Genomic DNA, 16,130 nt, shown 5'->3' on the forward strand with positions numbered 1-16,130 from the left:
AAGAGGAAAAAAAAAGACAAGGAGACTTACTTGTAAACTTCTACATACACATTTAGATTTCCCAAAAGTCAGAAATATTATGTGGTGGTGGAGATTTCTCACTGTGCATGTAGTTCTGGCTAACAGTCTGGTTTCGTTGAGTCATCTAAAGTAAATGTTCTTAAAAAACCTAGTCACTTTGCAGGGTGTGCAGCAGATCAGAGTTACTTCCAAGTATGCATGTCTTGAAACCATTCCATTTGGAGGGTGGAACCTTTACAGGCCACATTGCTGTTAAGTGATTAATATATTTATAGATTCTTTCATGCTTAAATAGAAGAGTGATGATGATAGCACCCAGACACAAGAAACACGTCTCTTTGCTGCTTTATCTCGTGTCCTAGGGAAAGGAGCCAGCTAGTAGGTACTTCAGGAGTGGGTTCCAGAACTGACCTGGCTCCCCACTCTGTAGTAGTCCGGCCACCTGTACATGTCTTTTGAATTCCGTGCATCAAACCTCCTGTCTACAATAACTCTTCTGCAATTATGCATGATACACTGCTATGTTATTTACCGAATACTGTACCAAAAGATGTGCAACTGATAAGACACATTTGAGTATTACGCTATAGTACAGAGTCCTATATTCTACACAGCACCACATTCTGTTTAAGAACGATTACACCACTTACAGGCCTGAGGTTAGAAAAAACTCAAATAAAAGCACGCAAGGACATTCCACTTGGAAGAAATTTCACATGCTTATATCTTAACATGGAAGAAGAACATGCAGAATAATACAATAGTTAAGGCTACTATAGCCTCAGTGCAAACTAAAATTGTTTTTTCATCAAATATATAAAATCTAGGGAAAAAAATAAAGAGAAAAATGTAATTTAGAGTTTTTATACAGCAGAGACGCAAAATACAATACATACTAAATTCTAAAAGTATTTGTAACTGATACTTTGGTGTTCACGCAGCTTTAAATCCTTTGCAAAACAATGCAAGAAACACGAACTGTATTATGATTAAAGTCGAAAGGCCATCAGATGAAATTTTTGCAGATGTAACTCCACTGATGTCAATTAATTTATGCAGTCTGAGGACATGCTACAGGAATAGAGATTTTGTGCAATGAACAGATGGTATTATTAGAAATGTACAGTTTATACTAAATAAAGCACCTGTTTGAACATGAGTATAAACTATTTCTTTTCAAATATTTCTATGCCATGATTCTTTCATTTTTTTAAAGCAGAATCAAAAGTTTAAAGCTAATTATAACCTTTGTTGTGGTGTTTGGAAGCGTCCTTTGTGCTGCTCAAGTAGAACAACCATAGACAATTTTCCACATAGGTGGCAAATATAATTAAATGTGATGGAATTACTAGTATTTTATAGAAGTGTGGTTATGCAGGGATAAGTCAATAAACAGATGACATAATGAGACACAAAAAAGTTCAGTGTATGAATCAGAACGTTAATTACTGATATTTTTATACATGAACATAGCTCATGGCAATTAGCAAAAAGATAACAGTTTTCATTAAGACCAAAACATGAGCATAAAATGAAAAACTTGATTCAAAATAAAGCTATAGAAATCTAAATAAATAAATCAGGGTAAATAAATTAGTAAAAGAAGTTACCGTATTAAAATCTAATCTTAAGAAAGATTAGGATACTCATGGACCAAAATCATGATACATTGCTTGTTTTCCAAATTCCTATCTATTGTACTACTTTGATTTCATATGAACCAAAGCAGACCATTTGGTTTATGCTTGTGCACCCCATATATTAACAACTTAATTGATTCTCATTATAAGCATCATAAGTGCTTCTTGACACATAGAGGAAATAGTGTCATCCATCTCGTAATTAATCAGAAAACTAGTTGTTGCAGAGTGCTATGTAGACAAGTACTTTAACTTTTAATACTGAACTAAACATTTGAATGCAAACAACAATTTATTTTATTTTAGCTGGGATAAAATTACAAGGAGCCATGATAGGAATGTGCATCCCTTTCCACTAAAGCCTTGATCAGCCAAAACAGAAGGATTCAAGATTAATCATTAATTCACTGTGGTACATTAAGTCACAGGCTACTGCACAAACTGCAGTTCTGTTGAAGGAAGAGACCCTGATCCTGTTTAACAACTGTATTAAGCAACTGTTAAGACAGAATTAATATTTCTAAATAAAACTGCATGACAAATCAATGTAGAGAGCTTGATATGCAAGAATATGTGTTGTACCATCTTGTCATAGAACAAAACATTCACTTATGAAAAATCAGAGTGGGGGAAATAATGAGGAAGATGGACCATGAGATGAGTTTGCTCTCCATTCCATTTTATTTCATGATAATATGGAGAAGATATGACATCTCAATCAGAGACAGAATTCGATAAACACAAAGACAATTCTACAGCTTCTCTGTGGAAAGTGTTATAATTTATATCTTGCATGGGCAGGTGGGAGAGAAAGGAGACAGCTGTTGCAGCCACAACAACTGACTGCACCAGATATGCCACAATTGCAAAACAGATTTTAGTGAGCCCTCTCTCTTTTTTTAGTTTCTGCATTTACCAAGAAGCCAAAGACAACAGAGGTGACAGCCGGAAGCACAGCTGTGTTTGAAGCAGAGACAGAAAAAGCCAGCATCAAGGTGAAGTGGCAGCAAGCTGGCACAGAAATTACTGAAAGTGCAAAATATGTCATCAAGGCAGAAGGAAACAAGCATTCACTGACAATCAATAATGTAGGAAAAGAAGATGATGTGACATATGCTGTAATAGCTGGAAGTTCCAAGGTCAAATTTGAACTCAAGGTCAAGGAACCAGGTACAGCATTTCCCGAGCCATTCTAATTTAATCAGTATTTCCAGTCCCACATGCAAACTTCATGAATGAGGTCCATGGAAATTAGCCTTACTTAACACTGTAAGATTTCTCTACCAGCAATACATCTGTTTTGCCCAGTTATTTGAAGCTACTCATTCATCTTAAGCTGAGGAATACATTTCCTGTGGCTAAGACACCCATTTCCAGATGTCAGAAGTCCACGCAGCAAAGATCACAGAGGAAATCTCAATGCACATCTTTAGAATTCTCTGTCAAGCTCTTCAACTTAATTATTGAAAAGCAAAGCAAAGCTAGTCTAACCTAGCCCAACCTAAACTAAAATGCCTGCATTTTAGGCATGGTATTTTATCTTTTTAAAAATAATTTAATTTAAATACAAGACTGTAACAATCAACAAAAAATTTAACAATTAGGCTGTAATGTTTTTAGGAGCTCATATACTCCCCAAAACTGTCTCAAAATCACATGCTAATAAAAATACATATTTCAAGACAGACTTGAGTACAAAGTGTAACCTTTGCATTATTTTTATACTACCTATCATTACTACCCTCTGTATGCATTAAAGGATCACTTAGATGGGAAATTGAAAAACATCCCCAAGCTTTTCCTGGGAAAAACTATAAAGAGCCAAATTCTCTGAAATTTTCTCATGAAAAATGTCAGAAGGTGCTGAGGATAGAAGAAATCACCTTTTTTTTTTTTTTTAAATATTTCCACGCTCACAATCCCTTTTTTCCCCTCCAAAATGGTTCCCATTTACCACTTTTGGTATTTTAATTTTCCCTTTTTATTCTAGTGAAAAGCCTTAAACTTGGATTGTTTATGTCACCTCCTGTCCTTTGCTATCACTATTTATTCTAGCAACATGATGGTTATGAGATCTTCTGGTCAGCTGAAAAGATACTGGTGAATATTTAACAGGAGACAAGACATCCTGTTCCAGATCAAAACACAGTGCGTGACAGGTTATGAGGAAGGGGAAATCCTAGTATGGATTAGGACAATGTAACAGCTGTCAGAGCATATAAAAGTATGATCCCACTGACTATCAGATCCTGAAAATAAACAGGTACATACTACGCTAGTTATATCTTCCTCATTGTCTTTTGGGTTAGTTGCAGGTAGAGCCTGCTACAGGCAGGCAGAGTTACTGAATTTGCAAGTGTAATCATTACCCAAAAGCAATACACCTCTGACAAGCATACACTGGTGATGGAGATATCAGGATGCCAAAGGCAAGAGAATTTTCCTGTTACACATTATATATTGATGCCTCAAAATAAATCTTTTCTATACAACTATACATCCAAGTTACAGGAACATCTACAAGACATTAGTTAGAATCAGGTTTAGTTCTTTCCTGTAAAAATTGAATTTAAATTTATTTGGACAAGATCCAATGGGATACAGTCTAAAAATACAAGTGGTAGAATTTTATAGTTAAGTATTAAAATAACACCAATTTAAGATCACTCTGTTTTCTTTCAAGACACAAATACAGTTTAGGGTAAAATGCATAAATTTCTGAGAGCAGGGTTGACTCATGTTCATATGTTCACAGATACTGTCTTGTTTTTCAGACCTTACTGATTGTTAGAGGGTAACTGGATTACCGATTATTTTCACAAACAATAATAATTTTGGTTCTTCATTATCAAAAAATTGGAAACTGCCCCCTAACCTTCCAAGACACAGCCACATCTCTTTATGACAGAGAAGCCACTCAAATTAGTCATCACATGGCACAACACAGCCAGAAATTCCTGGTGGAAAAAACATTGCAAATAGCTGGGAAACTGCATGCGGGACTCATGTGAGAGGTAGGCGAGGCCCTTTGGAAGTGCCTCTGCTACCTGTGGGGGGGGGGAATCTTGCTGCAGCTGATCTGTTTCAAGAAATTCTACCTCTCTCCATCTGCCCCAGTTGCTCACTCCTACTCCCTTTTCATACATTTCTATCTTCTCCATTGTGCCAAATGCATTTGCTTGAATTTTCTGTGAGGTCGTGGCTTAGTTGAGGGGCCACAAACTTCATGAGCCACGGGAAGAAAGGATAGATAGATTGTTAAAATACTTTCTCCGTATTGATTACTAGCAGTGTCTAGAGCTTCTAGCCACACACAGCAACAGCATTTGGAACATTGCATTCCAACAGCAGAGTTAAACAAAATCTCATTAATAAGCAAATTGCTTACAAAATTAATAATTGCATCATTTTTCATTACATTTTCTATTTAGACCACTGAAGTTAACATCATATAACAGTGTTATGCATCAGTGGACAAGTTTCTACACACCAAGACTATAGAATTTAAAAATCCAGACCTCAGTTCTTTCCAAGCTCAGCAAAAGAAAGAGGCTCATCATCCAGCTTCAGGAGGCTCCTCGTTCCAGCACATCCTCTAAATTCTAGAAAACCACAGCTAATTTCTCTGCATTTCCCAAAGATATTAAAAGCTGTTCTGCAAAATTTCTTCAGAAATGAAGTAGAAACATCTCTTTCTCTAATCTTGGCTTACATTCATTTCCAGAAAAGAGTGAGACAGTCACTCCTGCTGAAGCTGCTCCAGCCCCAGATGCCTCAGAGTCACCTGCTCCACCAGTAGAAAGCAGCCAAAACACAGAAGGTAACAGAGAACTAACACCGTTCTCAAGTCTGGTTCATTAACAGAAGGGAAGAACAGGAACAGGGAATCGTCAGAGTCAGTGAGGTAGAGACAGTAGCTGAAAGCAGACCACTAGTGATTAATGACAGACAATAAAGAATAAGGAATCTCAGAGACATAAAAAACATTGAGATATTTTGAAATGACTTAACAAATTCACTATATAAGCTGTAACAGAAGCTGATGCAGAAAGTTATAACTAGTAATTCTGATGGTTATTTCAGTTGCATCTGCTGGGACTCAAGCAGAAGAGCCTCTGGACCCTATTGGGCTCTTTCTGACTCGACCCCAGGATGGAGAAGTTACTGTTGGTGAGTACAAAATGTGAGTCGAGTGATGTTTGTAAACTGTACCTGTTACGTGACTATTTAGGTCTCCATGTACAGGATGACAGCAGTGATATAACAGATAAATTAAACACTATTCATAATCTTATTTTAACCCACTTCTCTTACAAGGTGGAAACATCACATTCACTGCCAAAGTGGCAGGTGAGAGCCTGCTGAAGAAACCATCAGTGAAATGGTTCAAAGGAAAGTGGATGGACCTGGGAAGTAAAGTGGGGAAACACCTCCAGCTCCATGACAATTATGATCGAAATAACAAGGTACAATTGACAGAGTAAGATTCTCAGTCTTCTAGATACTAATCTTTAATATGGGGAAAATATAAGCAAATATAGGAATGTTTTGATCTTAAAGTACCCAAAGGTACACACACAGTGCTATACTTATGCTCTATGTTTTGACCATGCAGAGAAGAGACAAGCAGTACATACACACTCTTGCATACCTTATCTATGATGAAATGAGAAAATGTCTGGAGGACTAGGGGAACAGTTGCACTACGTACTGCAGGATTCCCTTCCATCTTCTTCTCAAGTAATAGATACTCATTATATTTAAGAGAAAACAATAAATCAGACAGATATTTAAGTATGGTCTACCTTGGTCTTAACAGATGAAGCATTCAACTATTAGTGTTGGAATTTATTGTTCTCTCGCATTGTCTAGACTACTTTAAATAGCTGAGTAAGCTCCATTTTTACCACAAACACGTTCAAAGGTACACAGACAGGAATACAAGAGTCTGTACCATAACTTCTCATCCTGTGTGGTATATGAAACACTACTACCCTCTCCTGGATGGAACAGAAGAGACTTGCACACATTAGCCACTCCTTTTGCTGAATTTTTAAATTTATCGTATACATTCTGGGTAGAGGCTGTCTTTGTTCAATAAAAGCTCTATTCCTGTTTCCAATGTGCAATCACTGTATGTGATGACTGCACACACCGGGACACCAGCACAATTTGCTAATATAACATTGTGTCCTCTGGAAGACCTGATAATACTCTCTAGCTGTTCCTGCTGAATCAGTGGGATATGTAATTTTTCTGACAGTAATGAGTTATATGCTCCAGAGGTTCTTAATTCTAAAAGGACAGAGAGGCATATTTCATCCCTTGTCTATTTCTCTCTGTGCCTTAATATGCCATAGTCTCTCTCTCTATTGCACCATTTCATTTTCTAACTTCTGAATTGTATCATTGGTGTCTGTTCTAGGTGTACACCTTTGAAATGGAAATCATAGAAGCAAACATGACTTTTGCAGGAGGGTACAGATGTGAGGTGTCTACCAAGGACAAGTTTGATAGTTCCAATTTCAACCTGACAGTCAATGGTAAGATGAATTGCTACCACCTTCTTTCTTCCTTTTATTTTATTTTTTTTTTTATTTCCTGTAGGCCCACCAACAATTCTTTCTGGTACATAGTGGCTACTAAACAAGCATAAATCTGAAGTATAGTCCTGAGGAGGTACAGGTACACTTACAGAGGTCCACAGATGAGGATTGGGATGGACTGGAAGAGATACAGAGCATTAGAAGCAATGTCACTCAAGTCAGAACTGTGATGCTCTTAAAGCACGCAGAAAGATGCAAATCAGCCCAACTGATATTCTCTGGCTTTCTTCTGATTTCAGATCTATTCTTTCATTCTATTTAATTCCACTAGAATAAGAGAGAGGTCCATTCTTACTTCGGCTAAAGTTCAGTACTAAAAATGGATACTTGAAAAAAAATGGTGGGAAATTTAAAAATTTAAACATGTTACACTATTATCAATTCCTTTCTTCCCAATAAACTCAAGTCATGTAGATGCACCTTATGATATGAAATTGCTTGTAGATTAGATGACTCATTTTATATAATACATGGTGCCACCCTCAAAACTGCCACACTGAAAAGCTTATCAGCAATTGAAAAGTAAGTACATTTTAACATCAATTTCCCCCTAGCGTGAAAGAGTTTAGGTAAAACATTTTAAGCATGGACCACCTGAAAGAGTTGCATGTTTGGACCATTTCCTGTTTCAGTGGTTCTGCTGAAGGGATTGCAACATTAATTTGTGCCCAGCAACCAATAAGCCTAATATGAAAAGACAAAAGTTTATTGAATGCATTCAATCAGCAGTGTTCATTTTTGAAGTTTTGCTAGCTAGCTGTAGGACTCATAAGATTTAGGAGTTGTGACCGAGAACAGTTTTTCTCCCAGTAGCAGCAGTACACCTATTCATACCAGCAGATGCTTAGAACAGAGTAAAGTTCTTTCTATGCAACATTCTCAATGGCTTTTCTGTACATCTCTACATATTTCCAGGAATTTACCTTTGCTTTCAGAGGATGGATTACAATTTATTATTAGTAATAATATTTAGGTGATACCCAGTGGTTTTCACATTAGGGTTTAAATACCCTGTGAAGCCAGTATTGAAACTAAAATTTACCAGTAGGAGTTCATCATGCTGCAGGTTATTATGAAGCATGAGCCAGAATTGTTATACACAAAACACTGGACGTTGAAAGCTAATTAGTGAAGGCTACGTGTTTAAAGATGATGCTTCAATCTTTCAATATGTTAACTGATCACAATTTGCAATATAAGAACTAAAAGAAAAAAAAAGTCTGGAGAGGAAAAGCTTTAGAAATAGCACTGTATTTTTGCATTATTTTGACTTGCTCTCCCATTCTTGTTCATCACTTTTTGTCACATCAGAAGCACCAATAACTGGAGACTTGGATATTCGCGCTGCCTTCCGACGCACGTGAGTATGTATGGTAGAAACTTATGTAGATCAGATTATACTTCCATGTGGAATTCATTACCTTCCTAAATAAAACTAACTAAAAGCAAAGCCATTGTGCAAACAAGCAAATAAAATATTTCTATTAAGAAAATATTTCTACTATTAAAATACTATACAACTCCTACAAATCATCTAAGAGAGTTTAGAGTTTGTATTAGCATATCAATTATGCTTGTCTTTGGTTACGCAATTGACAATGTGTATAATTCTACCAAGTACTTCAGCACTTTTTTTCCAGACCTGTAAAGAGCACTCCAGACATAGACCAATAAGAAGGAGAAGACTCTGTGTAGAGTCTAGACTTGATTTAGTCTGGATTGAGGAACTACAGGTACCTTAATACAAATGTTTGCTAAACAAAGAAGTGGAGTTTGATGTGAGCTCTGTAAGCAGCATTATCACTGATAACATTAATACAAGCATTTTGGTTGTATTTGTTTTCAGGTTCTATAATTATACTAATTGAATGAAGACAATGATACTGTAAGCATCTGTGTAAAGACCCAGACACATGTAGGTCTTAGATATTAAAGACTGCAAGGTGTTGCACTGGTGTTGAAAAGGCTATACTCCCCACATCTATAATACTGTCTGAGTTGATATATGACTTAATGGAATAATGTTCCCTTCCATTAGTTAAATTTACAAAAGTGTGGGGTTTTTTATTTTTTTAGACACATAACAACATGTGTTTTTTCACTGTTGAGTATTTCTTTTCCGTTTGTGTAATTCAGTTTCTGTTTTAGTTTTTATATGTTTTTGCAAAGTTACTAGATTGAGAATATTCCAACAGGCATCTAATTCTCTAACATAAGACACAAATCATCCATGGCAACTCCTTGAGTGTTTCCCTGTAAGTGCTATTTTTACGAGATTTTTTAAAAATATTCTATCACAAAGAACTAAAAAAGGTGCGCAGAATTTACCCACAGTCAAACCCATCCATAGGTAGCTGCCCAGCCTTGCTGTGATGCCTATTCAATAGAGGACATTCAGTGCATAGTTGTATCGTGTTAGGCTTCGAGAGTTTCTCTTCTTGCTAGCACAGTTAAAAGAATTTAGAGTCAGTTCAGAATGAGCACAGTGCGAGTAGCTTCAGGTTGTTCAGATTTTCAGTTTCTTCTCTAAGAATGGAGCCAGATTTTGAACTGAACTATTTAAATCTGAAGTTTTGTCTTTGATACCCTCACTCAGGAGCCTGGCAGGAGGGGGGAGACGGATGACTTCAGCCTTTCTCAGGTAGCCACTGTCTGTGTCAGCAGATAAATCCAAGTCTAACAAGGAACTGTCTCTCTGCTTAAAAAAAGAAAAAAGAAAAAAACTCACAGAAATAGCTGCAGCTTAAATTCCAAATAAATCATCATTTATAGTATGTAGTATTTATATGAGACAAATACATACAAGTAAGTAGTAATGTAAGATGAGTATAAATAATGAAAATAGTAGTTTGATAGTTCAGTGAGAGACAGATTCCTCTACAGAAGAGGCATGTGTTTGGCAAGTGGCATCATCTCAGCATTTTTAGAAGAAAAAGTAACTTCAAATTATATTTATGTCTGCCCCCTGTTTTACGTGTTTTCCTCTCTACTGAGCACATCCTGACCAAAATTGCCGCTGCTCACAGAAATGTTCCAACACACATGTATATGAAAATCTCTTGTTTCCTGGCACACTCTTTATCCTAGCATCATTAAATTTCCCACCCGATCCCTTTTGGTCCCAATGTCTTCTACCATAATGAAAATAGGAACTCTGAGATTAGACTTCACTCTATGCAGGTTAAAGCAATTATTAGGGTCTTACTCTTCAGAAAAGCCAAACGTTGATTGCTAGGCTTTCCTGAAAATCTTAAAATATAGGATTAAAGATTAATTAAAATCTAATATTAATTAAAAGCCTGAAAATTTAAGTACCACCTGGGAAGCAACAAGGTGACTAGTTATTCTCCCAGCTGTAGATTCTGATTTCCTGAATATTTGGTCACAAGAAGCCCTTTTCAAATTTGGGATTAGACTAGTGATTTTTATGTACATTTTATCCTGCAAACATCAAAAATCTTCTGAAAGTAGCAAAGTGACCAAAAATACACTTCTATGTTTGAGCATTATACCTAGGAAATTATCCTTTCCAATACTGTACTATCTTGAAAGTAATCACGAAGTAAAAATGGTACTTTCTTAATAACAATATCTCTTCTCACAATACATTCAAAATTACACCGATTCAAAATTATTACTTGTTCTCACTAACCTTTCACTGTTCAGCAGCACAAGAAGTTTGGCACTCATTTCTCTTCCATTTTATTAACTGTACTGTTAAAATGTCATCATTTATCTGTTAAGGCTGTTTTCTTACCTTTTAATATACTTGTTCCTGCAATATCGAGTTTTCCTGACATTCTGGCTTACACTTCTACAGACAGACTGATTTTCTCTGAAACAACTAGCACTGTGTATTGACAGAGACAGCATTATGGGCTACCACTACCACTAGTACAACTGAAAAGAATAATTTCTTTGTATAAAACAATAATTATGTCAGATGGTGCTGCTGGAAGAATCTGAATGCTGTGAGATGGCATCACCAAATACTTGTACTCAAGACAACAGAGATGTCAAGCAGCAGCTGAACATTGATCATGGGAGACTGAGTTGAGGAAAATCTATTTTAACTTTCTAAACCCTGTATGAATGGAAAAAAGACCTTTTTTTTTTTCTAAGTTACATAATCAATAGTCATTAAATCCAGAGTAACTCCCAACACACTTATATCAAATCCCTGAAGTGATCTTTTAAGAATTAAACCCAAAGAAGGGATTTTAGTGACTACACACTAAGTTTTCAAGGTAGATCCATACTTCAAATGTTCAGAAGCACAGCTAGAACACATTTGACTGAGACCAGAAAACAACATTGTGCATTCCATCGGAGTTCACCATATGTAACAGACAGAACTATACACCAAAAAAACTGCTTGTTGCTTCTTGTTATGACAAATCAATTCGCCACAACATTGTGTGCCATGATGTTTGTCGAACAACATGTTCAGCATGTTGAACCTCATCTCAGAATCAAAGTCAGATCCCAGAATTCCTGCTTTAACTCTCCCAAGCATAAACGATGTGACACTTTTTTCAGTATAATGAATTCTGGAATCACAAAGAGCCTTAAGAAACATTAACAGCTGGGATAACACTTGAAAAAAAAACCACGTGATTTTAGACTGTAAGAAGTCCTACTAATAGGCTGGTTAAATACTGCCCCACTCTGTAAACAATATCCACAGTCCTGAAACTACAGCTTTCAAAAAACATTAATGATTCTAAAGGAAAGCTTCTGCAACATGCTTATAACAAATTCATTCCAGATCTCTATGACCACCAAATTAATACCCCGTACAACTTTATCCATAATCAGTACAGAAAAAAATAGAAGTTCATTAAAGATATTTCTTTTAACCTGTATGAAGATCAGTAGGGACAAGGAGCCTAATTAAGTCACCTTCCATGTCAGTGCACGCTCTAAGTCATTCTAAACCCATCTGCTACTCCCCTACAAAAATGTATCACCTATGTAATGATACAGTCTCACATGATAGTCCCATTTCCTTCTGAAACTAATTATGGTTTTCTGTTACAATACAGTACTGAGGGACATGAAGAGGGTGGCGAGTTTAATTTTACTTCCCTACTGAAAAAAAGGTGAGTAAAAATCCATAGACTTAGAGAAATAAAGTAACCAGCTTCTGTTGAACAACTCTGAAAATACTAAAACTAGAATAATTGAAAGTTCCATGAATTCAGCATCCTTGTAGTTTTCCTAAAGCAGCTCTAACCAGAAAAAGGATGACAGGTAATCACTGCAACTTCCCCATATACTCAGCATTTGCTGCATTTCTGCTAGGTTTATAATGGAGAATAAAAAAAAAAAGAAAGAAAACAAAAAGATTGATCTTTCCCAAGATGGAAGAGGCTGGGATTAGGTTAATTACATGCTTCCACTAGCACCTTTCATTAAAAAAACTCCAAGACAACAACAATTTACTATACCTGTCTATAATGCTGCCTTATTAAGAATTTTCTGCCTAAGTTTTCACAACACTTTGCATCAGAGAGCTGGGAGGACAAGCCTTTTTATTAGATATCTAAATGTCAATATTACGCCATACAACTACATATTATATATTATACAGCTGTTTATCACATATAAAAAAGATATTCTATCTTGTATAAATATCACATACATATTTTTTACTGTTCCAATTCTAATTCTTATTTCTTGGTTTAACTTTCACTTGTTTTTGTGGAATTTCCTTTCCCATTCTCATCCTTCCTCGCCACATCTGTTTTCATAACTTGACTACTTATGTTTTCCTCTTTTTACTACTATGTTAATCTGGATATTTTGGATTCCATGGTTGCCAACAGAGAGTAAGATTTCTGTTCTATTTTACTATAAATGCATGGGTCGAACTGAATACAAGAACCATTTGGTTTGAAATAATGCACGCATGTTTCTCTTATGTGTGGAGTGCGACAAAAAAATAGATAGTATGAAAGAAATTATCATCCGCCAATTTCTGAGACAGAAATGGTTTTAAACAATTAGTAAAAGTTAAGGATGGACCATTCAATGCAAATCAATGTACTTCTTTGAATGTACTATCACTTTCTTTCATAAGCAGTTTTAAATTGTCCTTGAATTTCCAGATCTTCTCAATAACCTGCTGCTTTAAATTCCTATTGTCATAGAAATTAGAATCAGAAAAATAATTAGCATAATATGCCTGCTGGTGCCTATTAAATATGCACTGAAGTTTTGTTCTATCCATCCTTAAACATGCTAAGTGAACGTATTACTGAAGTCACCTATTCCATAAGTGTACAGGCCTTTATATTGCAAAACATTTCTTTTTATTCCAGGTAAAGTTTCCATTGCTCGCTATCATCCCCATTACTCCAAGCATGCTTCTTTCTGTTCACTGCCCCCAACTGCTCACTCTGTGTTTCCAGCTCCTGAAGTTACTATAAACATTTGTCACTAGAATCATGTTTTGAAAATCTATACTTACTCAGTTTAAGTTTTCACAATCAACTACTTGGGTGAATGTTACTGTGAATCTGTGTTCAGTCTCTGCTCAGGTACTGATATCATTATTTTTATAAAAAGTGTTTTATCTCCACAAAGAGTACAGAATCATGTAGACATCTGAAGTAGCTTGGTTACGGAATGCAATAAGGCCACACTACCCTCGTGTCTCACTCAGGTTAACTCACCCAAATTTCAGTGGGGCAAACAAGGTCATGTAGGTATAAAAAGCCCTGCGCTATGCAACATGCAAAATATACAACTAGGAGTGAATTCTGGCTTTGCAGTATCACTACAACCAGAACTCTCTAGGGAGCCAGCTAGACGAGACAGAAAGTACACCCACCAACCTTTCTGTAGCTGACATTGATATCAAAGGTTCTTGTTTCATCATGAATACCAGGGAAGCCCGAAACAAAAAGCACATTAGCTTTTTTATGTTATTCTAAAGTAGGGAAAATATACTTTCTGAATAACAGCAGTAATCAAAACTGTACAGATTTGAGAGCTGAAATAGAGCAGTTCTACACACATTCTAATTTCTATAGAAAATGTAAGGCAAAAAAGAAATGTTGATCTCTTTTTTAAAATTTCAAATAAATGGAGGCCAATGTGAAAATATTTGCATAACTTCACACAGTGACTCCAGTTGGAATTGAGTGCTAAGTTCTATGAGCCCCTCTCCTAGTGCCTTTTCTTTCCGCTTTCATAGTTTTGAGCAGTGATAGAACTCTAAAAAGTAGTAAAAATCTCCAGTATTTCCAGAAATGTTCAATTTGTGGATTTAACTATTCATTATTTATTAGACTATAAACATAATTCATTAAGAGAAGCTTATAAATTTCACTGCATTTTATCAGTGGTTTTGACATTTCTTGAATTACAAATCTCTGTTTAATGAATTTAGGCATACCAATAAATTCATTGCTCCTAGCTGTTTTTCACAGCTACTTTAGAATTAGTTTGTGGATCTTTCAGGCTTTGCACACCACAGGTTGAAGACCTATATTAATGAGAATCGATAGGCATAAAAACTCATCGCGGAATGGAAGTATTCTTCATTAAAATAGAACGGAAAAAGGGACCTCATGCTGAGGAACTCTCAAGAGCTATGTGGATTCAGATAGAATTGAAGATTATTCCTTTACCACTTCTGCTTTGTCCCACCTAATTTACAAGTGCCCCTCAATCTAGAGGTCATGAACATTCCCACTATAATAAAGAGAGCTTCATTTGATACTGTATCTCCTATCGCTGTAATTTAATTAACTGGTGTTGACATACAGATGTCATGGGCCAAGGAGAGGTCACTGGGAAGAGGAAGGGAACAGCTGTCACAGAACTATTAAATGGGATAGTGAGCAGAGACCTTGAAGGAGGTGACAGCTGACAGGGTCCAATCAGTTGACAGTAATGGGATAGGAAGGAACTATCTCTGGGATGTACAAAACTATTTATAACTCCTCCACATATGTTTAAAACATACCAGCTGCATATTCCATTTACAGCAGATTCACTCATCTGCATCTTAATGCCCTCAAGTGCATAGTTAACCTATGAGGGGATTACTCTGAATAAAGGTCCCCAACATCAGGGAGAGTAACGTAAGGGTGAGAGAAACTTCAGGAGTTCAAGTGCTCTATTACTTTTCGCACACTGCTTAGTTCCTGTTGGTAGTGGAAGAGTACAGCCTAATTGTGGAAATTCTGTGTCTTTATGGGATCAAAAAGAACATTTTAACAAATACAAAATGGTGAACAGGAGTACTAGGATGGGGAAACTCTCGCTCAGAGCCAACGATGGGTTTTTTCTTTTCTTTTTCAGAACTAAATTAAACATTATACCAATTACAACCTTTAGCTTTTAGTACCATTTCACATGCAATTTGCAAGGTTTTTTCCTGTAACTAGAAAATGTTATTATTTCCAAGGAGGAGACTATGCTCTTGCTTATGATCAAGTTTCTTGTATTTCATCTTGCATACACCAAAACAGTATTGCCAGATATAACAATGGGTTGACATTGAGTAATGGAAAAGCTAAAGCAAAAATTAAGGAAGTCTTCCCAACAGTGAGATACACTAGACTGTGGAATTGCTCCCAAACTAGATTTTTCTCAAGATGTATTTAAAAATAATTGACATAAATATTTTTGAAAACTCCATGAATAATCCTACCTGCAAATTTTCAGGTAAAGGAGTGTATACAGATGAGCATATACATAGACAGATAGACAGAAAGACCACCAATATTTATATAATGCCCAAGCGAAAATAATAACATTTGAATCTGTTAACTCTTTCCTATGATTTTATATTTCCTTTAGAGATAAGAACTCAGCACATATTAGAAATATTATATATTTCTAGTTTTAT

General features: G+C 36.0%; 1 protein-coding gene across 1 annotated transcript in view; it reads left to right on the plus strand.

The window, feature by feature from the left end:
- Window positions 1-16,130, plus strand: part of MYBPC3 (myosin binding protein C3) — a 60,341-nt gene that overhangs the window by 6,164 nt on the left and 38,047 nt on the right. The window contains exons 2-10 of the mRNA XM_075425698.1: window positions 2,565-2,831; window positions 5,386-5,481; window positions 5,745-5,831; window positions 5,979-6,127; window positions 7,087-7,204; window positions 8,579-8,627; window positions 9,864-9,908; window positions 12,313-12,369; window positions 13,096-13,098. Of these exons, the coding sequence (XP_075281813.1) occupies window positions 2,565-2,831; window positions 5,386-5,481; window positions 5,745-5,831; window positions 5,979-6,127; window positions 7,087-7,204; window positions 8,579-8,627; window positions 9,864-9,908; window positions 12,313-12,369; window positions 13,096-13,098 (871 nt within the window). The remainder of the gene's footprint in view (window positions 1-2,564; window positions 2,832-5,385; window positions 5,482-5,744; window positions 5,832-5,978; window positions 6,128-7,086; window positions 7,205-8,578; window positions 8,628-9,863; window positions 9,909-12,312; window positions 12,370-13,095; window positions 13,099-16,130) is intronic.

The sequence above is a fragment of the Opisthocomus hoazin genome, chromosome 7, assembly GCF_030867145.1.
Source record: "Opisthocomus hoazin isolate bOpiHoa1 chromosome 7, bOpiHoa1.hap1, whole genome shotgun sequence".
Classification (NCBI taxonomy): Eukaryota; Metazoa; Chordata; class Aves; order Opisthocomiformes; family Opisthocomidae; genus Opisthocomus; species Opisthocomus hoazin.